This window comes from Somniosus microcephalus, chromosome 7 (assembly GCF_052327205.1).
Source record: "Somniosus microcephalus isolate GS21.2 chromosome 7, FLI_Smic_1.0, whole genome shotgun sequence".
Classification (NCBI taxonomy): domain Eukaryota; kingdom Metazoa; phylum Chordata; class Chondrichthyes; order Squaliformes; family Somniosidae; genus Somniosus; species Somniosus microcephalus.
The window spans coordinates 253,914,794-253,940,428 of record NC_140993.1 but is presented as its reverse complement, the minus strand read 5'-3'; the positions used below and the strand labels follow the sequence as shown (position 1 = coordinate 253,940,428).

Here is a 25,635-nt window from a genome sequence, read left to right as displayed (position 1 = left end):
AAGAGAATGTTACAGTGCTGGAGAGGGAGGATGTCCTGAGGGGTCAAGGACAGAATCTATCTGGTTAGAGTTAAGAAACAATAGAGGTGCCATTACACTACTAGGTGTATTCTATAGGCTGGGGGACGCCTGCTGACTGTCTGGAAGCGCAGAAGCCCCTGAGGGACGGCCTGGATGACCTCTGGGTTTGGAGGGTGCGGAGGCTGGCTGCTTGATCTGGCCATGGCTGGAAGCAGTCTGCACTGCAGGTGGTGGCAGCTGCACTGCAGACATAGCAGCGGTGGCATGAGCAATGGTCACCTGCCGAGAGAGGACACCTGCACCATGGTCGGGCGACACACGGGCTCTCTGAGGGGACCGGCTCGGCTCATCCGTCACAATCGACTGCTTCACTGATTCCTGGCCTCGTGTGGTACTGGAAGGGCCCGGGGTGATCCTAGCTGATGCAGATAGGGTGGCAGCAGTGAGAGTTCGCGTTGCCTCAATCTGGGTGTTGACGAGGCCAGCAAGTGACTGCGTGGCAGCAGTAAGGACCTGTGTGGCAGGTGCCAGTACTTCGGAGAAGCCCTGGACAGTTCTTTCCATTGCTTCGGACAAGGCCGGAGCAGTCCGTTCCACTGCCTCGGACAAGCCCTGGACAGACCTTTCCAGGGATTGTCCAAAGCTCTGAACAGTCCTTTCCATAGCGGCCTCGAAGCCCTGGACAGTCCTCTCCATTGCTGCCCCAAAGTCCAGCACACTCTTTGCCAGTGTTTCTATCGACTGAGGCATCCTCCCCACTGCAGCCATAAGCTCAGTGTGCCTGAGCCGGGCCTGGGTGCTCATTTCAGCCAGACTACGCACCTCCTCTGCACTCTGTGCAGCAGTCATCGCTCCCTGCCTTGCCCTCCGGGGAGCCGGCGCCCGAACTTGCCTACCCCCCTCGCGTAGCTGCAGGCCGCTTGTTCCGGCAACTGGCTCCTCATCAGAGCGCACCCCCCCTCCCCTCCAGGGAGCTACTATCCCCAGTCTGCAGATGTGTTGGCTCCCCTGCGGCTGGAACGGATGGTCTGGCTTCCTCCTGATCCTCGCCTCCGGAGGCACTGGCACTGGCAGCTTCAGGGCGTGGATCCCGAGTTGGTGATGCAGCATCTGAAAGCAGGGAGGTGGAAGAGTGGCTTTAGCAAAAGGACAGGTTGGCGGCAAGGCATGCCAGATTGCGGCAAGGCTATGACATGGCTCCACAGTGAGAAAGCATGCTGGCGGGGGGACCAAGTGGAAGGAGACAGCTGTAAAAGGTGAGAACCTTACCATCGCTGTCGACAATGGGGTCGGCAGCTGCAGTGGTAACAGGACCACTCAGACGTCCTCCAAGAATCTGGTGCACTCTCTCCTCGAGATCCGTGTGAGTGACCACTTGTGGAGGTCCGCCACCGGTTCGAAGCTGGTCCTTGCGGATCGTCGCCAGCTTGGACTCCAGGGGAAAGAAGGGGAAGTTCTGTTACATGATGCCCTGAGTGATCATCTCATGCCCCCCATGGTGCAAGAGCCCTTACATGACGCCTTGAGTCAAATGTGCATGTGTGTGCCCAGAAAGGGCCATGGGTACTTGCTGACAGATGGCCATTGGGGCACCGCGCACCCTGTAGCCATGAAGTCAGGTGCAGATGGAGGGAATCAGAAGTTTGCATAAACAACACTCACCCTAACGACCCGAGTGAGGTCGTTGAATTTCTTCCTGCACTGAACAGGGCTCCTGGTCGCCATGCTGCTGGAGTTGACCATCTGACAAACATCCCTCCAAGCTCGGCAGTACTCCTTTTGATTCGGCCTCCTGCCATTGTCAGGATAGAGAACATCTCGACGGCGCTCCACTGCGGACACCAACTGCTCCAGAGCCTCAGTGCTGAAGCGCTCTGCTCTCTGTCTCACCTTCTCCATCTTGACCAAGTTTTTTGCGCCAGAGAAGGGCGAGCGCCGATTCTGAGGCCTACAGGGCGATGAGTGTGGAAGCTGAGGCTGACTGACCCACCCCTTTAAGAGCCGGCCGGCGCCTGGAAGTCTCGTGGTTATCGGTAATTGAGATCACCTGTGCTGCGCCCATCCGCGCCGATATTGGGTAGTGCCGGAAGTTTTGCGCCTTAGGAGGCCCGTGCAACGTCTGAATTCGCGCCTCAATCCCCTTTGGGGGCGATGCAACCCAATATCGCGCCAGGCGGCGATAAGTTTCGTCTGGCTATAAATTTTGCGCAGCGCCAGTTCTAACGCCTCAAGCGGGGCTATACCCAATTTCTAGGCCCTTTACTCTTATACTCAAATACTCAAATCCTCTTGTAATAAAGGCCAACATACCATTTGCTTTTCTAATTGCTTGCTGTACCTGCAGGTTAACTTTCAGTGATTCGTGTACAAGGACAGCCTGGTCCCTCTGAACACCAACATTTCCTAATCTCTCGCCATTTAAAAAATACTCGGCCATATCTAATTTCTAGGCCTATAGTTTTTATAGAGGTTGTGATGAAAGCAGATTTAATTCTGTGTCAGACAGGACAATGGATATATCTTGATATGATTTTAGATACACAGAATAAATGTATTTTAGAAGTGGAGTTAAGATGGAACTTGCCTTTCCTTATTGCAAGATGGTGCCCATGGAAACACAGATAGATTCTTTGGTCTGTAGATGATCCAGGATGCTAATCTAGTTATATTTGTTCAAATCATTAATAGGGATGTAAGCCTGGACAAAGTGTGCACTGCTGCTCATTAAGTGATTCTACACACAGGATGCACTATGGAATATTTGAGCTTCATTGATGGATGGGTCTTTATTTGGAGGATATATACTTAGTTCAGTATCTTTAGTTCATTATTCAAATTGAGTTTTCAACTTTGTTTCTTGAATTGAAACTCAGGAATATTACACCACCCACGTATAAACAACACATTGAGAAGTCTACGAAAGGCTGTTTTCTCCAAAAGTCTCTCAGAGCATTGGACCGTGTAACAAGTATATTCATTAAGAAGATATTTTGAACGTTTGTGGAATAATTTTATCTTTAATTTATCTAAGTATTTGAATCATCACTAACTTACTCTATTGTTTTGCCTTTGTGTAATTATCTTAACTGTAAATAAAAATGACACTTACTCTGAGCCTGAATATAAATGCTTGCTAATGTGTGATAATGGTGGCCTTTCAGAGTAGACCGGAGTGCAATATACTACGATAAAAAGGGTAATAGTTAACACAGTGGCATGCTACCCATGCATAGCATGCATAAGGGTGCAGCTTGGTTCATAGGAGACTCAGTTTGCTTACCAAAAGCTTGCATCATTACATAGAATATACAGCACAGGAACAGGCCATTCGGCACACCTGGTCTGTGCTGGTTTATACTCTACCCGAGTCTCCTCCCATTCTATCTCCCTCATCTCAGCCTTTCAGCATATCTTTCTAGTCCCTTTTCTCTCATGTACTCGTCTAGTTTCCTCTTAAAAGCATCTAAGCTGTTTGCCTCAACCACTTCCTGTGGTAGCGAGTTCCACATTCTAACCACTCTCCGAGTAAAGAAATTTCTCCTTATTTCCCTATTGTATTTATTGGTAACTATCTTGTAGTTATGGCCCCTAGTTTTGGATTCTCCCACAAATGGAAACATTCTCTCCACATCTACCCTGTCCAACCCATTAATAATTTTAAAGACCTCTATCGGTCTTCTCTTTTCTAAAGAAAAAAGCCCCAACCTGTTCAATCTATCCCAATAGCTCTAATCTCTCAGTTCTGGTACCATCCTGGTAAAACTTGTTTGCACTTTCTCCAGTGCTTCTATGTCCTTTCTTTAGTATGGAGTCTAGAACTGTGCACAGTACTTTAACCAGGAGTCCTATACAAGTTTAACATAACTTCACTACTTTTGAATTCTGTACCCCTAGAAATAAATCCCAGTGCTTTGGTAGCATTTTTAACCTGCAATGCGGCTTTTAATGATTTGTTCACCTGTATCCCTAGATCCCTTTGCTCTTCTACCCCATTTCAGTTTTTTATTTTCTAAAGCGTAGTTGATGTTTCCAATTTTCCTACCGATCAAAGGGTTTTCACTATGAACGTGGGGATAGTCCTACCTCCATAGCATTCTACTGTTGTCCTTCACTGTCCATGAAGAGAAAGCAATAAGATATCCTTCCCATACCGACAATCAGGTGAGTTTTGAAAAGACAAAGACAAAAAAAAGGGGAAAAGAGAGAATTAGGAAAGAGAGAATACATTAATGCCACCTGGCCATGCCACAGTGTCCCATGTGACAGATACAGCTTCAAAATTTTAGCTATGTCTATGTTTTTGACTGATTATTATGTTTTAAGCTCAAAATTTTCTCATTACAGATGCAACAATCTTATTTAATTGGATCATTTTCCATGAGGTAGAGTGACTGACTAGTTCTGCAAAGCAGTAGATAACGATGGCTTTGCTAGCTGAGGGAAGATCTGAGCGGGAGCACAACACCAACGCCTTCACTCACACCTTGGAGAATATGGAGACCTGCACCAAGAAGGGAATTTATTACAAAAAAGCCAAACTGCTTCAACCAGATGAGGAGGTCTACTGCGTCACCCAACTCAACGACAGATCTCGGTATGTGATCATTAATGTTGGAGGCATTAAGTATAGGATTCCATGGACTACACTTGACCAGATCCCATTAACACGTCTAGGCAAACTTAAAGCATGCAGCAATTATGATGAAATCATGGACATCTGTGATGATTATGATGTAAATCGCAATGAATTTTTCTTTGACCGCAATCCTTGTGCCTTCAGAACTATTATGACTTTCCTGACGGCTGGGAAACTGAGGCTCCTCAGAGAAATGTGTGCTCTCTCCTTTCAGGAAGAGCTGGTTTACTGGGGTATTGAGGATGAAAGTCTGGAGTGGTGTTGTCGCCGGAAACTGAATCAGAAAGTAGAGGATCTAGAAGAAATCAAGAGAGATTACGAAGTGCTACTTACCGAAGAATCACAGGGTGCCTTTGATGACACGGCTCGCCAGAGTCATTGCATGAAGAATCTCAGGGACATGGTGGAAAATCCCGATTCAGGGATACCAGGAAAGATCTTTGCTTGCCTTTCTGTTATATTTGTGACGATCACCACTGTAAGTCTCTGTATCAGCACCATGCCTGATCTGAGAGAGGAAGAGGAGCGGGTAAGTCTCCTTTTACTGTTAAACTTCAGCTTCAGACTGCTTTGTTGGTGCAGTAAACATGACTATTTTAGGTTGCTTGCTGTTTTATAAATATTGCAAATAATTCTACATGTAAAAGTGCAATTCTTTCATTTTTCTTTTGTAACAAAATTAAGCATCTTTGTCTACGGTGGATTATTCATTGATTTTCATCACTCCACCATGTCTTCAGCTGCCTTGGTCCGAAGCTTTCCTACATTACAACAGTGATTACACCTCATAAAGTAATTAATTGGCTGTAAAGCGCTTTGGGACGTCCTAAAGTTGTGAAAGGCGCTATATAAATGTAAGTCTTTCTTTCTTTAAACACTGGAATTCCCTCCCTAAATCTCTCTGCCTCTCTACCTCTCTCTCCACCTTTAAGATACGCCTTAAAACCTATCTCTTTGACCAAGCTTTTGGTCACCTGTCCTTGCATCTCCTTACGTGGTCCAATTTTGTTTGATAATGCTTCAGTAAAACACCTTGGGACATTTTACTACGTTAAAGGCGCTATATAAATGCAAGTAGTTGTTTCTTTCTTACTGGTCACAGCACCCACAGGGTTAATAATCAGTTACTGTTAACTGTTTCCCAGAACCAGTGAATATAAATCCCAGACTGATATACCTGGAGACAAGGCCTTAATATGCATAGTAAAAACAGAAAATGCTGGAAATACTCAGCAGTTCAGGCAGCATCTGTGGAAAGAGAAACAGAGTTAACGCTTCAGGTCGATGACGTTTCATCAGAACTGGAAAAAGTTAAAGATGTAACAGATTTTAAGCAAGTGTAGGGGCAGGGAGAGGTGGGAGGGGAGGAAAGAACAAAAGGGAAGATCTGAGAGAGGTTGGAAGGCAGGAGAGATTAAATGACAAAAGGTATGATTGTACAAAGCAAAAGGAGATGGTAATGGGACAAGTTAAGAAACAAAAGATGACTCTAGAAGAGGTGTAAATGGGAATGTCAGAATCATCAACAGCCTACCATGTGAAAAAATAGGGGCCGAGGTTATGGTCTGAAATTGTTGAACTCGATGTTGAGTCCAGAAGGCTGTAAAGTTCCTAATCGAAAGATGAGGAGCTGTTCCTCGAGCTTACGTTGAGCTTCGCTGGAACAGTGTAGGAGGCCGAGGACGGAGAGGTCAGAGTGGGAGTGGAGCGGAGAATTAAAGTCACAGGCGACCGGAAACTCGGGGTCCCCCTTACGGACTGAACGGAGGTGTTCCGCAAAGCAGTCACCCAATCTCCATTTGGTCTCCCCAATGTAGAGGAGACAGCATCGTGAGCAGCGAATACAGTATACTAAATTGCAAGAAGTACAAGTAAATCGCTGTATCACCTGAGGAGTGTTTGGGGCCCTGGATGGTGGTAAGGGAGGAGGTAAAAGGGCAGGTGTTGCATCTCCTGTGCTTGCACAGGAAGGTGCCATGGGAAGGGGAAGGGGTGTTGGGGGTGATTGAGGAGTGGACCAGGTTGTCACAGAGGGAGCGGTCCTTTCAGAATGCTGAAAGGGGAAGGGAGGGGACGATGTGTTTGGTGGTGGGATCACGCTGGAGGTGGCAGAAATGGCGGAGGATGATCCGTTGAATGTGAAGGCTGGTGGGATGGAAGGTGAGGACAAGGGGAACCCTATCGTGGTTCTGGGAGGGAGGGGAAGGGGTGAGAGCAGAAGTGGGGGAAATGGAACAGATCATGTCAACCACGGTAGACGGGAATCCTCGGTTGAGGAAAATGTTAAAGGTCGATGACCTTTCATCAGAACTGGAAAAGTTGGCTGCTGCCATTGTCCTTGGATGGGGAAGTGTCTCACAAGTGTTTAGAAACTGATCAATGGCTTAAACTATCCCATTCAATTCAAACCCCCTAGGTGATTGACACCCTGGGAGTCTTTTTAAAGTAATAGATTTAATTGACAGCTGTATCTCTGTTGAAGACTTGAGTCAGGTCCGTGAGAGGGTTGGGGCTGTGAATCTTTGTAGACCCAGATCAATAGTAAGAGATACAAGTTGTATGTTTACATTTAGCTGCGTGAGCTTAACTCAGTAATCAGTCTGAGGCAAGGAGGAGTCTGGAACTAATGAGAAGGGTCCATGGCAACATATCGCCACATAACATGTTTCTACAGTCAATTTTATGTTGAGGATTTGTGCAAGAGAAGTGTTTTGACATTTTGAGAAAGTAATGTTTTTAATTATGTAAGCGCACTAATTGTGTTGAGTACTTTTCATTTATCTATTTAATATTCAATAGATTTTTCTGTTGATTCATAGTCCGAGCTGTGGTTTGGTAGAGTCTATATTCTTCCACTTACCGAATTCAGGGAGATCACAAAGCAGAAATATATTCCAGTAAATCAGGGTGCAATGACAACAAAAACAACTTGCATCTATATAGCGCCTTTAACGTAGTAAAACATCCCAAGGCAATGCACAGGAGTGTAATCAGACAACAATTGACACCGAGCCACATAAGGGGATACTTGGACAGGCGACAGGTAGGTTTTAAGGAGCGTCTTAAAGGAGCAGAGAGAGGTAGAGAGGTTTAGGGAGGGAATTCCAGAGCTTGGGGCCCAGGCAGCTGAAGGCACCGCAGCCAATGGTGGGGTGAAGAAAATTGGGAATGCGCAAGAGGCCAGAACTGGTGAAGCGCAAAGATCTTGGAGGGTTGTGGGGCTGCAGGAGGTTAGGGAGGGGCAAGGCCATGGAGGGATTTGAATACGATGACGAGGGTTCTCTGGTTGCCCTCTGTGTCTTCCTACATTTATCTAGCTAATGGGCAGGAAAAGGTACACACTTGTTCATAACGTGAGGCACACCTATGGAAATGGTCAGTGATATACTGAACAATAAAATATCCAGCCTAAAAACCCCTCAAAGAATCGTAAATAAATTCAGGCAACATATGTTGTTCTTTCCCTGTTTTTTTCACCTTGGGATGATTATTGGAGATTCCATTCTCCAGCCAAGGAATCAGCTCTTTGCTGTGTGACTTAAGGAATGGTGTGGAGATGCCGGTGTTGGACAAATGTAAGAAGTCACACAACACCAGGTTATAGTCCAACAGTTTTATTTGAAATCACAAGCTTTCGGAGCGCTGCTCCTTCGTCAGGTGAAGTGGAGAGATGCATAAAGACACAGCTTATATAGCCAGAGAATAATGCCAGATGATTACAGGTAATCTTTCTAACTGCCATTTATCACACCTCGGCAGAGAGATAATCACAGCAATCAAAGGTGTGAATGGTGTCCCAACAGGTCAGTCAGGAAAACATTACATCAAAGAACAATGAGGTGGGGTCACAAGGGGTCAAATGTTGCAGATGCTGGGGTCTGTATGAAAAAGACCCCAGCATCTGCAACATTTGACCCCTTGTGACCCCACCTCATTGTTCTTTGATGTAATGTTTTCCTGACTAACCTGTTTGGACACCATTCACACCTTTGATTGCTGTGATTATCTCTCTGCCGAGGTGTGATAAATGGCAGTTAGAAAGATTACCTGTAATCATCTGGCATTATTCTCTGACTATATAAGCTGTGTCTTTATGCATCTCTCCACTTCACCTGATGAAGGAGCAGCGCGCCGAAAGCTTGTGATTTCAAATAAAACTGTTGGACTATAACCTGGTGTTGTGTGACTTCTTACATTTGACTTAAGGAAGCTCATGTTATTTTCAAAAGAAAGATTGAACAGGATAACTGATTTAGAATACTCTACTTGAACTGTTCTGTACAATTTAAAGTAAACCTTCTTGCCAAACTTGCTTCAGAAAAGTTTGTAATGAGGCTATTCTCAGTTTCTTTCTCAGATTAGACTTCTTTACCCAGAGAGTGGTGAGAATGTGGAACTCGCTACCACAGGGCGTGGTTGAAGCGAATAGTATGGATGCATTTAAGGGGAGGCTGGACAAGCATATGAAGGAGAAGGGAATAGAGGGTTTTGCTGATAGATTTAGATGAGGAAAGATGGGAGGAGGCTCGAGTGGAGCATAAATGCTGGCATGGACTGGTTGGGCCGAATGGCCTGTTTCTGTGTCGTATACCCTATGTAATCCGACTTATTTAAATTGACTGCAGCTGTAAAATCAATTGCAATACATTTAAATCTTAGAATTACCGAGTGTCTTCTGATGTAATGAAAGTTCTGCATCAGTACTACCTGGTCTCTAAAGACAATGGAGCAAAACTCTGGGTGTATCTATTGCTCCATGTGTAAATTTAAAGAAAAAATATTTTACTCCAAAGTTTAGTCAAATAATTTTCCTTAACTATATACAGGGAGCAAAATATATCTCCAGAATATTTTGTATCTCTATTCAGCTTTGGCCAGCTAGTTTCAATAAATGCTAGTGGGCAGGTCTCCTCTGGATCCAAAGCAATTGCTTAAGCTCTATATAATCTTGTCCAGAGCACCAGCAACACTAACAGTCAAGTAAGTTGTTACACTAATAAAAAGGCAACAAATGCATTGATACTGAACTGGTGGCTATGCAACAACACCAACAACAAAAACATCCCAAGCCGCTTCAAAGGAGTGTAATCAAACAAAATTTGACACCGAGCCACATAAAGAGATATGAGTACAGGTGATCAAAAGCTTGGTCAAAGAGTTGGTTTTAAGGAGTGTCTTAAAGGAAAGAGGGGTACAGAGGCAGAGAGGTTTAGGGAGGGAATTCCAGAGCTTAGGGCCTGGGCAGCTGAAGGCACGGCCACCAATGGTGGAGCGATTAAAATCCGGGATGCGCAAGAGGCCAGAATTGGAGAAGCGCAGCGATCTCGGAGGGTTGTAGGGCTGGAGGAGGCTTCAGAGGTAGGGAGGGGCGAAGCCATGGAGGAATTTGAAAACAAGGATGGGAATTTTTAAATTGAGGCGTTGCCAGACCAGGAGCCAATGGAGGTCAGCAAGCACAGGGGTGATGGGTGAACGGGACTTGGTGCGAGTTAGGATACGGGCAGCAGAGCTTTGGATGAGCTGAAGTTTATGGAGGGTGGAAGGTGTGTGGCCATCTAGGAGTGCATTGGAATAGTCGAGTCTAGAGGTAACAAAGACATGGATGAGGGTTTCAGCAGCAGATGAGCTGAGGCACTGGCCGGCGAGTGGCAATATTACGTAGGTGGAAGTAGGTGGTCTTGGCGATGGAGAGGATATTTTGTCTAAATAGTGCTAGTGTGGTGCATATGATATCTTCTGCGGGAAAATCAACAATTCCATGTGGCTGTTCCTTTCCTGATTTCAAAGTATTGTAAACCTTCATTGTTTTAAGCTTAATTATAATGGCCCTGAAATTGCGGTCAGTCACGTAACTAAGGGGTATGCCACCGACCTCCGACAGAAATCCGCACTTACCTGGTGAGATGGGCCCCTTTGAAAACTTGCATTGTTTCGCTGCGGAGTTGAGGGCAGCGCAGTGGCCCACGGATCTCAGGGGCGCACCGTGTGCGTAAGCGTACCTGGGATCACGTGGGGCAGTGCGCCAATCAGAAAACCGATATCTCTGATGCCCGACATCAATCAAATTTTAAATTAAATGGTGTGAATATTGATTTGAATTGATGATTTATCATCCCACTGTAAATAATAATGATAATTACTATAACACTCAAGCTAAACTGGCAAGGAATATTTTTTGTAAAATAAACACGGATCCCTTTTCGAGGATCCGTCCAGCTTTACTTACATAGAGTGAAATGAATAAAATCAACAATTATTCTAAGCAAGGTACGGCAAAGAAATATTAGGCAGCAAATCTTGTTTCAGCAATATCCAATTACTTTATTATGCAAAAAGTCAGGTGGCTGGGAATAATTCGTAATCAGAGTGATGGACAGCAGAGTGAGAACAATACAAAGTAATTGCAGTGTTTGTATAAGAATACAAAGCTATGTTGAATATTAAAACAGTATAGACAACTAACCCCCCTCCCCTTACGATGTGCAAACCGGCTCCTACGCCCGTTTTTACCGGCCGTAAAATTTTCACGCATAATTGCTGGGCAGTTGGTGGGCAATTAGCCCAACTCTGTGCCAGTAATGAGGATTTCACAGTCGCAGCGGATGATCTGTCTAGTCAGAACTTGACAGATCGCAAGTTCGGGATTTAGTGCACGCGCTGGAATTCCTGCACTTGCAGTAAATTTCAACGGCGGTATGACGGCGTACTCTGAAAGTACACTGTCATACCGACCGCAAATTCTGCCGCATTATATAAATATTTTAGTAGAACCTATCCCTATGAGGATTATGAAATATTTACTTTTTGGAGATGATGTCAATTGTTATCCATTACTAAATACCCATGGATCCTGGAACTGTGATCATTACTAAACATATATAATGATTATGTCTCGGGACAGCTATCAAGGTTCGAACTGTTATGTGAAATTCAAATGGATAATCTACAGAAGGAAACCAGCTTTCATTTTGTCTGAAATTATTTCTTGTATCACAGAACCTTGTAATTTAAATAGATGACTGGTCTCATTAGCAGAAGAAAGTGGTTTAATCATGCTAATGACACAGCTTGCCCTAACCAAAAATGCATTTTGATTAGAACGACCCTCATGGTAAAGAATGTGATAAACAAGCTTGCTAATTATCTGAACCTCTTTTGCAGTTATTTGCTAGAATTCATCCCCAATGAGCTCTAAAAAAAAAACAAGCATCTGTTTTGGAATACTGATTATTTGAATGTTATTTTTGAACCTGCCAAGAACAGTACATGAAGGAAAATATAACACAGCACAATCTCTTAGTTTATAGTTAATAGAAATTAGGAGAATTTTTTTACGCAGCGAGTTTTTATGATCTGGAATGCACTGTCTGAAAGAGCGGTGGAAGCAGATTCAATAGTAACTTTCAAAAGGGAATTGGGTACATACTTGAAAAAATTTGCAGGACAATGGGAAAAGGGTAGGGGGAGTGGGACTAATTGGATAGCTCTTTCAAAGAGCCGGCACAGGCACTATGGGCCAAATGGCCCCCTTCTGTGCTGTAAGATTCTAAGATTCTATGAATCTATGGGCTGAATTTTGCCGGCACTCAGAGGGCAGGTTCGGAGGCGGGTATGCTGTCAAAATCAAAATGATTGACAGCAGGTTGGGAACCCGCTCCGAACCCGCCTCCATGTAAGTTTCCAAAGTTTCGGGTCTGCAATTTCAGAACAGACCTGACACCAAGCGGCGGGGGAGGCATTTAAGACAATTAAATGCTTGTTAAACGCTTGTTATCTACTATTTTGCCAGCCTATTTCCATTTTCCCACTTTTTTAATGGGCTTCACATCGTTTGGAGATCACGTCAGGTAAGTAGGTTGGGTTCTCCATGTCTCCCCATTGCTGTAAATAGGTGTCAGCTGCAAAAGTGGTATGAAAGCTACCATTTCACAGCTGTTCGTTTTCCAATGTCAGAAGCTTGAGCCTTCAGGACTTGGAAGACACTTTTGAGCTTTATGTAGTTTGGAAGTGTTTGGAGTAAACTCTCTATCCACTGTCACCTCCTTGGAGCAAGCTCTCTCACCATTGACAGATCGCTTCCATAAACTTCAGCTGCCATCAATTCCAGCAACATCAGTGCCCTTGAAAAAATCTCACCTTGGTCCTCTGAATCCCTCCATGATCAGCCCCAACACCAACATCACCAGGCATACCAACATCACCAACAACATCACCAACCTTCTCCGCAATCACCTGATGCTGCACAGGACACAGGGCATCAGCACTCGACCATATTGCTGCCCGGGAGGCCAGCGATGACATCACCATGGCCAGATTTACTTTACTTCACTTGACACTGTACACCCTGCCTGTCACATGATGCGCCAGGTTGACACCATCACCATAAAGCATCCCTACAATGTCCAAGCCATTCCTTTCACACTCAGCACAACTATCGGGAGGGGGGGCGGGGGGAGTTATGTCTCAACATTCACTGGAACTCATTAAGATACTTCCAAAGGTGAGCACAGATCTGTCCAATAAGGTAAAGTGTTGACAACACATTAACAGAAACTTCACGAGCATTGGCTAAACCACTCAAATGCCTACCCTTGTGTGTTGTTAGTTGGTATGCTTGCAGTAGGTTGAGGGTGAGTGTGAGGGGTGGCGAATGAGATAGAGAGGGATGGGTGGAGGTGCAAGGTAAGTTGGTGTGAATAAAGATGTGCAGGAGTAGGGTAGGGAAGGCACAGTGCTGGGGATGTGTTGAGTGGCACAGCAGGATGAGGTTGAGTGTGGCTTAGCAGTAACGTTTTGTGATCTACTCAGATCATTGAAAGATTTGTGCCACTGCAGCCTGGTCCTCCTGACCACATCCCTGCTTGTGCCCTCCTGTGCAATGTGCAACCAGGCTGCGTTGGTCTCCTGGGGAGGTCTCTTCCGCCCTTGGAAGGGAAGAGGACCTCCCTGCGTGCAGTGACTCCCTCCATAGCATATGGAGCCATGCGGGAACCTGGGTGCAGCCGTGTACCTCTGTGCAGTGATTATCAGTGTTCTGCAGCACCTCAATGCTGTAGAACTCGGACAGCACAACTGTCAAAATGAATGTGGCCATGGTCCCTTAAGAAAACCGGCTGATGACGTGTCATCAAATGACATCATCAGACCCACTTCCTTTTAATTGGCCGGGAACCTCGCAGGGCGGGCTTAACAAGGCCAATCAGGGGAAAATCCTTTTCACAGAGCGACTGGAGCCGGGAGTGGGACCGGTGCCCGTCAATGACCTCTCCCGCCTCCGATGGCGAAATCGCGGCCTATGATTCTACTAAGGGGTTGCTTTGCTTCCATTCAGTAAACAAAAAAAAGTCTTTAAAAGGCAACTACTTATAAGAGCTACTGAAGTGCCTGTATATGGTACCATTTTTCTGACTGTGCATGCCTCTCTGACCATCAACTGTCAGAGTACAATAGAATTCTTCTGTCACAGGTCTGATGTACCAGTACTGTGTAACACATAGCCAATCCTTTGCTCTGCTAGTTTTACCCTTTTGACTGGAATCCCAGATATCATTGCAACCAGGAGCTAAGACTTGCGCCGGTCTCTTCCTCCACAGCTGTAGTTTCTGCACATATTGTATAATTAATGGCTGTTAACTGGACTTCTGTGATGAAAATTAAATCATCCCCTTTGTCTGGTCATCTCCAGATAGCAAAATCTATCAATTCTGTTCCCAGATATTAATCCTGTTAATTTCCTGTTAGACTGTGTATCATTTATTTATGATCCCCTTGTGTTTATTCCTGGGTGGCTATTAAAGTAAAATCTTGCTAAGTATGAAAATAATTACATTGTTCTGATATTTTGCAAACTGTTTGATGGCATTAGTTATACAAATACTTACTTGCACTCATTAAGACTGCTGTGCCTCATTAATCTATAAGCTCCAGAATGGGCCCTGTATTGAAAATCGGTAGATTGTTGTTGCCTGGATGTATCACTGTCAAGGGTGCACAAATCTTGCGTGTACTGCTTCACATAATAACCCATTTAAAAAAAAATTGCAGCCAGTTAATATATTATTAAATAGACAGTCTCTCTCATATTCCTGTAGATGACTAGTCTTGCTTATTTTTTTTCATATTTATAACATGAATTCTTTTTTCCTGTAAAAAAAAAAAACTGGAATTTGACTGAGTGCGGCATCAAGGAGCCCTAGTAAAATTGAAGTCAAGGGGGAACACTCTCCAGTGGCTGAAGTCATATCTTGCACAAGGGAAGATCGTTGTAGTTGTTGCAGATCAATCATCTCAGCTCCAGGACATCGCTGCAGGAGTTCCTCAGGACAGTGCATGAGGCCCAAACACCTGCTTCATCCTTGACCTTTCCTTCATCGTAAGGTCAGAAGTGGGGGTGATAATTGCACAGTATTCAGTTCCATTCACAGCTCCTCAGATAATGAATCAGCCTGTGCCCGCATGCAGCAAGACCTGGACAGCATCCAGGCTTGGGCTAATAAGTGCCAAGTAACATTTGCACCACACAAGTGCCAGGCAATGACCATCTCCAACAAGAGAGAGTCTAACCACCTCCCCTTGACATTCAATGGCATTATCTCTTCAACTTGGTTCTGAGTGTCGGTTACTTCCCTGATATCTGGAACAAAGGACTCATAACGCCCATATACAAAAGTGGGGACAAAGCCGACCCAAATAACTATCGAGGCATCTGTGTAAACAGTAACCTGGGGAAGGTATTCTGTAGTATCATAAACAAAAGACTTATAAACTTCCTTGAGGAGCACAATGTCTTGAGTAAAAGCCAAACTGGATTCCTGCCAAACTATAGAACATCAGATCATATCTTCACCCTACAGACCCTAATTGACAAACACGTTCATCAAAACAAAAGCAAAATCTACGCATGCTTTATAGATTTCCAAAAGGCTTTCGATTCCATCTGGCATGACGGTTTATTCCTGAAACTTATCGAAAGCGGGGTAGGGGGAAAAACATATGATGTAATTAAATCAATGTATACAAACAACAAATGTGCAGTTAAAATTGGAGACAAACAAACAAAATACTTCCCACAGGGGTGGGGGGTGACGCAGGGCTCGCCAATCTCACCGACACTCTTTAATATTTACATAAATGAATTGGCAAAACTACTTGAACAATCTACAGCACCCGGCCTCACCCTATATGAATCCAAGGTTAAATTCCTCCTCTATGCAGACGACCTGTTTCTGCTGTCACCAACTAAGGAGGGTCTACAGCAGAACCTGGATCTGCTGGAGTCGTACTGCCAGACTTGGGCCCTGACAATAAATCCCCAAAAAACCAAAGTCCTTGTGTTCCAGCAAAGATCCAGACATCAGGGACCCAAAATAAATTTCACACTAGGAACAACCAAAATTGAACAAACCACTAACTACACATACTTGGGCTTAAAAATCAGTTCTACGGGAAATTTCAAACTGGCTGTGAATGAACTGAAAGAGAAAGCAAGAAGGGCTTTCTATGCCATTAAAAAATCAATCCAAATAGAAATCCCAATTAGCATTTGGCTCAAAATTTTCAAATCAGTAATTGAACCAATTGCACTCTATGGCAGTGAGGTGTGGGGACCGCTAACACAACAAGTATTTGCAAAATGGGACAAACACCCAATTGAGATCCTACATGCAGAATTCTGTAAAAGTATCCTCCGGACTCGAAGGAAAACCGTAAACAATGCATGCAGGGCAGAACTAGGCCAATATCCATTAATAATCACTATCCAAAAAAGAGCCACCAAATTTTGGAAACACCTAGAAATGAGCAAGCCCCAATGCTATCATTACGAAGCCCTGAAATGCCAAGAGAGGACCATAAAGAAGAATACCCTCAGTCAACTAGTCCTGGGACTCAGTGAAGTAACTACTAACAATAACCAGCCCCAGGACAGTGACAGCGTAACACAAAGAATTCGACCCAACACAATCGACGCTAAGCAAAAGGAAAAATATCTGTCATATTGGGCAGAAACAACAAAAACCCAAAGCAAACTCAATTGCTACTTGGCCCTAAACAGACAATACAACATGGCTGATTACCTGACCATGGTAAAGGATAGCAAACTGAGAAAAACTTTGACAATGTACAGACTTAGTGAACATAACCTGGTGATCGAAAAAGGTAGACACAGGAAGACCCGGCTACCAAGAGAGGACAGGATATGCTCTCACTGCAGTCAGGGAGTGGTGGAGACAGAGATGCACTTCCTCACAGCTTGTAGAAAATATCAGGGCATAAGGGAGAATTTCTACCCAAAATTCACAAAAATATGCCCGGATTTCAGAAATTTGAATGACGACCAAAAACTCCCATACCTACTAGGGGAAGAGAGAAATTGTGTAACACTAGCGGCACACTATGTTACAGCTTGCCATAAACAGAGGGACAACCACTAAATATAAGAAAAGAGTATATATAAATTATATGAAAGTATATTTATACACTCAGGGATATATCTGTTTATACACTGTATGGATAGATCTGTATTTTTGTGAACAAACATGAATGTTTTTCGATGCTTTGGCAACATAAGATGTAACTTGTCATGCCAATAAAGCGATTTGAATTGAATTGAATCATGCTCGAATCTCCCACCATCGACATTCTGGGGGTTACCATTGACCAGAAACTTAACTGGATCAGCCACATAAATACTGTGGCTACAAGAGCAGGTCAGAGGCTGGATATTCTGTGGTGAGTAACTCACCTCCTGACTCCCCAAAGCTTTTCTACTACCTACAAGGCACTTCCTGGATGAGTGCAGCTCCAAAAACACTCAAAAAGCTCGACATCATCCAGGACAAAGTAGCCCGCTTGTTTTGCACCCCATCCACCACTTTAAACATTCAATCACCCCACCACCAGCGCATGTAGATGTGTACCATCTACAAGCTGCACTGTAGCAATTCGCCAAGGCTTCTTCGAAAGCACCTCCCAAACCTGCGATCACTAGCATCTAGAAGGACAAGGGCAGCAGGTGCATGGGAACACCACTACCTCCAAGTTCCCTTCCAAGTCACGCACCATCCTGACTTGGAAAGATATCGCTGACCCTTCATCATTGTTGGGACAAAATCCTGGGACTCCCTACCTAACGGCAGTGTGGGAGTACCCTTCACCACACGGACTGCAGTGATTCAAGAAGGCAGCTCACCACCACCTTCTCAAGGACAATTAGGGATGGGCAATAAATGCTGGCATTTCCAACAAAGCCTACATCCCGTGAATGAATAAATAATTCAAAAAAATTACATTCCCAGAGAACATGTTGTGCATATTGCCAATTAATTAATATCTGAAAAGATTTCTCCAGTAACAGAATACCTTAATTGATTCTTAATATCTATAAATGCTTTCTTTTCTTTCGTTCTCTGGCTAAAGGAGATCATAACCAAGAAATTACTATTTCTGATACTAGTGGACAAATGCTTAATATTTGTATGATGTTCCTCCATTTGCTGTTTTATTGGAAGCATTAATTTAATGCATGAACAGAGAAGTTAATCTATTTAAAATAAATGGTTTAATGGCTCTGTTATAATAGCAGAGAGAACAGTGTCATACAATTGATTTAAGTCTTTGTCTGTTAATAACAGGAACAGTCATTTTTAGGCTAATATCTGCCCCAGTGTGTAAACTCGAACCACTTACTAGTATTTATGATGATCATCTGCATATGCAATGATAGTGAGTACAATACAGTCAAAACATGTTATTGATCTGTTTGCATGAGAATTTTATCTCCCACAACTGTCAAGGTTAGTAATCAAATCTTTGCAGTAACTCAGACAGTACAAGAAAATGCTTCTAAAAATGTCATCTCCTTTTCACTATGGACGTCCAATCCCTCTACACCTCTATCCCCCACCAGGATGGCCTGAGGGCGCTCCGCTTTTTTCTTGAACAGAGGCCCAACCAGTCCCCATCCACCACCACCCTCCTCCGCCTGGCTGAACTTGTTCTCACATTGAACAACTTCTCCTTTGACTCCACTCATTTTCTCCAAATTAAAGGTGTTGCTATGACAACCCGCATGGGTCCTAGCTATGCCTGCCTTTTCATGGGATATGTGGAACATTCTTTGTTCCAGTCCTACTCATCTCTTTTTCCGGTACATTGATGACTGTATCAGTGCCGTTTCCTGCTCTTGCCCTGTGTTAGATAATTTCATTCACTTTCCTTCCAATTTCCACCCTTCCCCCACTTTCAGATGGTCCATCTCCGACTCTTCCCTTCCCTTCCTCGACTTCTCTGTCTCCATCTCTGGGGATAGGCTATGGACAAACATTCACTATAAGCCCACTGACTCCCACAGCTACCTGGACTACACTTCCTCCCACCCTACTTCCTGTAAGGACTCTATTCCATTCTCCCAGTTTCTCCATCTCCACCGCATCTGTTCTGACGATGTCACCTTCCATACTACTGCTTCCGACATGTCTTCCTTTTTCCTCAACCAAGGATTCCCCTCTACTGTGGTTGACACGGTCCTTGACCGTGTCCATTCTATTTCCCGCACTTCTGCTCTCACCCCTTCCCCTCCCTCCCGGAACCACGATAGGGTTCCCCTTGTCCTCACCTTTCAGCCCACAGCCTCCACATTCAACAGATCATCCTCTGCCATTTCCGCCACCTCCAGCGTGATCCCACCACCAAACATATCTTCCCCTCACCTCCCCTTTCAGCATTCCTAAGGAACCGCTCACTCCGCGACACCCTGGTCCACTCCTCTATCACCCCCAACACCCCTTCGCGTGCAAGCGCAGGAGATGCAACACCTGCCCTTTTACCTCCTCCCTTCCCACTGTCCAGGGCCCCAAACACTCCTTCAAGGAGAAACAGTGATTTACTTGTACTTCTTGCAATTTAGTATACTGTATTCGCTGCTCATGATGTGGTCTCCTCTACATTGCAGAGACCAAACGCAGATTGGGTGACCACTTTGCGGAACACCTCCGTTCAGTCCGTAAGGGTGACCCCGAGCTTCCAGTCGCCTGTCACTTTAATTCTCCGCTCCACTCCCACTCTGACCTCTCCGTCCTTAGCCTGTTGCACTGTTCCAATGAAGCTCAATGTAAGCTCAAGGAACAGCACCTCATCTTTCGATTAGGCACTTTACAGCCTTCTGGACTCAACATCGAGTTCAACAATTTCAGACCATAACCTCGGCCCCTATCATTTTTTTCTCTCTCTCTCACATGGCAACTGTTGATGATTCTGCCATTGCCATTTACACTTCATCTAGAGTCATCTTTTGTTTCTTAACTTGTCCCATTACCATCTCCCTTTGCCTTGCACCATCATCCGTTTTGTCTCTTAATCTCTCCTGCCTTCCATCCTCTCACAGACCTTCCCTTTTGTTCTTTCCTCCCCTCCCCCCTTTCCCTGCCCCTGCACTTGCTTAAAAACCTGTTACATCTCCAACTTTTTCAGTTCTGACGAAGGGTCATCGACCTGAAACGTTAACTCAGTTTCTCTCTCCACAGATGCTGCCTGACCTGCTGAGTATTTCCAGCATTTTCTGTTTTTATTTCAGATTTCCAGCATCCGCAGTATTTTGCTATTGTCTTATAAATATATTCACTGCTTGGTCAGTTGGAGTATGAATATGTTTAAATTAAGTTATGCTAGCGAATTCTTATTGGCTGTATAGATAAATGGACTATGTGGTAAGACACTTAATCATACAAACCAGAAGGTCCCAGATTCAATTCCTGGTCTGTGCGGAGTTAGCCAGTTTCAGCTAGGGTGCCAATAGAGACTACAATTAACTTCAGTCTTCCCAGACAGGGAGAAGAAAGATTGGTCAGAAATTCCTGCTCCTGATTATCTATGACCCCATGCTGGAAGTGGTGTGTGTGTGTGTGTGTGTGTGAGAATACTGCATGAGGACTGGAAAATCATGGGAAAAGTGATCCAACCGTGGCTAACTAAAGAAGTTAAGGATAGCATTAAATTAAACGAAGAGGCTTTTAATGTTGCAAAGAATAGTAGTAAGCCTGATGACTGAGAATGTTTTAGAAACCAGCAAAGGATGACCAAAAAATTGACAAAAGGGAGAAAATGGAATATGAGAGTAAATTAGCAAGAAATATAAGAACAGATTGTAAGAGCTTCTACAAGTATGTAAAAAGGAAGAGAGTAGCAAAAGCAAGCCAGGGATCGGGAGTGCTGGCAAAAGAGCCCGGCACTCAAGAGAAATCCTGGCTCTTGGAACGCAGCCGGCATTCTGTGGCGGGGGAGGGGGGGGTGGTGCCGTTCAGGAGCGCTGGCAGGCGGCCAGCAACAAAAATGGCCGCCCCGCACCTCACCTTTAAATTGCGCCTCCACGGCCGCAGGTAGGCCTCCCTGACCCTGTCGGACATAGCGTCTGGCGGTAAGTCAGGGGGTGCTCCTGAAGATCGAGGCCGGGGCGCGAGCGGGGCACTGTGCACGGCGATGACGTCATCGCCGGCGGCGCAGTGCTGCGGGGTGCTACCGGTTAGCGACACCGCTAACCTCCCGCTGAATTTTGCGAGAGGCGTGGGCTGCACCACGCCCGGGCGCTAGTTGCTTTGCGCCCTGTTAGCGCCCTCTTAGGGCGCTAGCGGGAGGTGCAAAGCAACCTAATTTTTCCCCAAAAATGTATACCAAAAATAGTGGGGAACCAAGGGGCTAATGAGAGTGAGGAACTTAAAGTATTTAATATCAGTAGCGAAAAAGTACTTGGGAAACTAATGGGACTAAAAGCTGACAAATCCCCATGACTACATCCTAGGGGGGAGAAATTCGGCTGCTTTACGTCTTCCATTAGTGCCTGGGGGCAGAGGGGGAGGTAATGGGGTGCTAAGGGGTTAGCGACCAGGTGCGGTGAATACAGCGATGTCCGCGAACTTCCCTGCTGGTTTAGCGCTGCCACTAAAACTTGCTGCCACTAAAACTTACCGCCTCGCAGATCGTGATGTAATAAAGTGCGCAGCGCCCTGTTACTACCCCGGATGTGAAATTGCCTCCCCCCCCCCTGCTGTATCACCGGGCGTGAACAACGGCAGGAAGAGGAGGCCTTATCAACTCGGCTGGCCGCTTGGGGAGCGCTAATTAAAGGGAAAGGTTTTCAGGTAGGCCAAACTGTATTCTTTGCACCAGTCTGGTGCCTGCTGAAAGTTTTTGATGCTTTGTTGCTGCGAGAGGTCCAAGCCCTCCACTATCTGAGAGTGTTTGGGGCTGTAATGGCAGGTGCGCAGGTTGCCTGGCAACACAGAATTGAGCAGAAGTATGTTGTGCACCATCATTGGCCCTTCCCTTTAAGCGAGGGAAGCAGCCTCTGATGCCGGTACCTTTGCACTCCACATTGTTCAGCGCTCTGCCGCTACCGCCCCTCTCTCGGATTTTAGCGCCCTAAGAGAAGTGATTAGCGCTTGATTTAGCGCTCCACTTCCCTCTTGGAGCACTAAAACTGAATTTCCCGGCAGGAGTGAATCATTAGTGCCCAGCGCTACTTCTCAAAAGTTAGCGCCCCAACTGGAGCGCTACTGAATTTCTAGCCCTAGGGTTCTAAAAGAGGTGGCTGCAGAGATAGTGGATGCATTGGTTGTGATCTTCCAAAATTCCCTAGATTCTAGAACAGTTCCAGCGGATTGGAAGGTAGCAAATGTAATGCCACTATTCAAGAAAGGAGGAAGAGAGAAAACAGGGAACTACAGGCCAGTTAGCCTGCCATCCGTCATTGGGAAAATGCTGGAATCCATTATTAAGGAAGTGGTAACAGGGCACTTAGAAAGTCATAATATTAGGCAGAGTCAACATGGTTTTATGAAAGGGAAATCGTGTTTGACAAATTTATTAGAGTTTTTTGAGGATGTAACTAGCAGGGTAGATAAAGGGGAACCAGTGGATATAGTGGGGTCGATTTTCATTAAGCTGTCGGGAAGGAGGCGGGACTAAAACTTACGGGTTTTAGTCCCGCCTACATCGACGTCCGGCCAATCCACGCGATTTTCCCTTGATTGACCTTGTTGAGCCCGCCCAGCGGGCTCAGCGGGCCAATTAAGGGCCACCCGGCAACAGGTGACGTCACAGACTGAAATTTCATCTGTCAAGAGGTCTTGACAGATGAAATATCAGTGTTTCACAGCTGTTTGAAGCTGTCAAACACTGACAGTCTGACTTCTAGCCTGAGTCCTTCTACACAGACTGAGTTAGAACTCTCACCGACACTAAAAGCTGAAGGCTGTCACTTTTGACAGCTCGCAGCCATTTTGCTTTCAGTGCCGGCTGAGTGATGGACTCCCGACGCTTACAGGAAGAAAGGCTGTTAAGGTAAGTACAGGTAATTTAAACTTCTTTACACACTTTAGACACACCAAACACACTTACCTTTACACTCATGCACCCATCACTCACCTGAACACCGACATCGCAACCCCTCCAAGTCCTTCAACCCGATGGCCCGCCTGCTGTAACCTGGCGTGGTTTGGAGCCGTCGGGAATCCCACGCGACACCCCTCAAAATAGGGATTAGGCTAAAAACTGCCTGTTAACTACCTGTTAACCGGCAGTTAATTGGCACTAATCCCTTCCCGCCTCAGGTCAGCGGGTCCCAGTGCGGGGGAAACTTACGTGGAGACGGGTTTTGGGTGGGATGGTGTTGGGACCCCTGAATTCGGGATTTTTGCCCCCCGCCCGCCTCACGGCACACTGAAAATCTAGGCCAGTATATTTGGATTTCCAAAAGGCATTCAATAAGGTGCCACATAAAAGGTTGTTACACAAGATAAGGGCTCATGGGATTGGAGGTAATGTATTAGCATGGATAGAGGATTGGCTATTTTCAGATTGGCAGGCTGTAACTAGTGGGGTATCGGAAGGATCAGTGCTTGGGCCTCAGCTATTCACAATCTATATTAATAACTTAGATGAAGGGGCAGAGTGTAATGTATCCAAGTTTGCAGATGATACAAAGTTAGGTGGGAAAGTAAGCTGTGAGGAGAGCACAAAGGCTGCAATTTTGTAAATAGATGCGGGTTGGGAACAGGTCAGCTGGTTTCCGGGTTCCAGTCACGCCCCCAACTGCATCCGGGCCACGAACATGATTTTACGTCAATTGGCCTTGTTAAGCCCACCCTGCGGGCTTGCCGGCCTATTAAGAGGAAGCCGGTCAGATGACGTCATTTGATGATGTGTCATCTGCCGGTTTTCTTAAAGGGGCAACGTACAATTTTTTTTTGACAGCTCATTTCTCAGTGTTTGACAGCATTGAGGTACTGCAAACACTGACAATCACTGTACAAAGGTGAGCTCTTGCACCCAGGCCCTTCAGTGATTCCCTCCTTAGGCTAGAACTGATGGCAGCTGCAGATGAGATTACAGAAGCGATCTGTCACTGGTGAGAGAGGTTCTCCCAATGAGGTGGCACTGGACATCCAATTCAAAACTTGTTACCTACAGAAAAGTGTAAATGCATTAAAAATGATTTTCCCAACATTTTCTTACCTCTGAAACTCACCAGTGCACCATTGGATCCTTCACACCACTTCTGCAGCTGTCATCAATGCAGAAACATTATAGCAGACTCGCAACATGCCACACTTACCTGGCGTGATGTTTGGACATTGGGAAACCCCAGCCAGAAGCGGCAAAATTGAAAAAGAGCCTGTTAACAACTATGAAGTACCTGTTAACAGGCAGCTAAGTGGTAATCCTCTTCCCGTCGCTAGGTGTCGGGTCCATGCGCAAATCGGGGACCCGCACTTGGGAAGATTGATTGGAGGCGGGTTGACAGTGGGTTTCCTACCTGCTGTCAATCTTTGCGATTTTGACAGCGGTCCCACCTCCAATCCCGCATTCTGAGCACCGGCAAAATTCCGGTCAAAGAGTCTGCAAAGGGATATAGACAGATTAAGTGAGTGGGCAATAAGGTAGCAGATGGAGTATAATGTAGGGAAATGTGAGGTTATTCACTTTGGTAGGAAGAATAGAAAAGCAGAATATTTTTTAAATAGTGAGAAACTATTAAATGGCGGTGTTCAGAGAGATTTAGGTGTCCTCGTACAGGAAATACAAAGTTAACATGCAGGTACAGCAAGCAATTAGGAAGGCAAATGACATGTTGGCCTTTATTCCAAGGGGGTTGGAGTACAAGAGTAAGGAAGTCTTGCTACAATTGTACAGGGCTTTGGTGAAACCACACCTGGAGTACTGAGAACAGATTTGGTCTCCTTATCTAAGGAAGGATATACTTATCTTAGAGGCAGTTCTACGAAGGTTCACTGGACTAATCCCTGGGATGAGAGGGTTGTCCTATGAGGAGAGATTGAGTGGATTAGGCCTATACTCTTTGGAATTTAGAAGAATGAGGGGGGATCTCATTGAAACATATAAGATTCTGAGGGGGATTGACAGGATAGATGCCGAGAGATTGTTTCCCATGGCTGGAGAGTCCAGAACTAGGGGGCATAGTCTCAGGATCAGGGGTTGGCCTTAAAGACTGAGACGAGGCGGAACTTCTTCACTCTGAGGGTTGTGAATCTTTGGAATTCCCTGTCCCAAAGGGCTGTGGATGCTCAGCCATTGAGTCTATTCAAGGTTGAGATAGATAGATTTTTGGACTCTCGGGGAATCAAGGGATATGGGGCTAGTGCAGGAAAGTGGTGTTGAGGTCGTAGATCAGCCATGATCTTATTGAATGGCGGAGCAGACTTGAGGAGCCGTATGGGCTACTCTTGCTCCTAATTCTTATGTTCTTATGTGATAGCCCCATGGTGAATAACCCATTGGCACTCACTGTCTAGGCTCGTGCATTAAGAATGACCATTTGGTTGAGGTACAAGAGAAATTGCTGGTGGCTGTAAGCTGTTTCCAGCAGGTCAATGGAAAAGTAGACATTTTGAAGAGTGAAACCAAGAGAGGCTCAGTAGCACCACTACTGACTGAGCTGACCAAGTCCTGAAGGACATAACTGCCAG

The 25,635-nt window shown here is 45.3% G+C and overlaps 1 protein-coding gene across 1 annotated transcript in view; it reads left to right on the top strand.

Moving 5' to 3' along the window:
* LOC147115243 (voltage-gated potassium channel regulatory subunit KCNG2-like) overlaps window positions 1–25,635 on the top strand; it is a 97,689-nt gene that overhangs the window by 57,340 nt on the left and 14,714 nt on the right. The window contains exon 2 of the mRNA XM_085993624.1: window positions 4,366–5,186. Within this exon, the coding sequence (XP_085849750.1) occupies window positions 4,443–5,186 (744 nt within the window). The 5' untranslated portion in view covers window positions 4,366–4,442. The remainder of the gene's footprint in view (window positions 1–4,365; window positions 5,187–25,635) is intronic.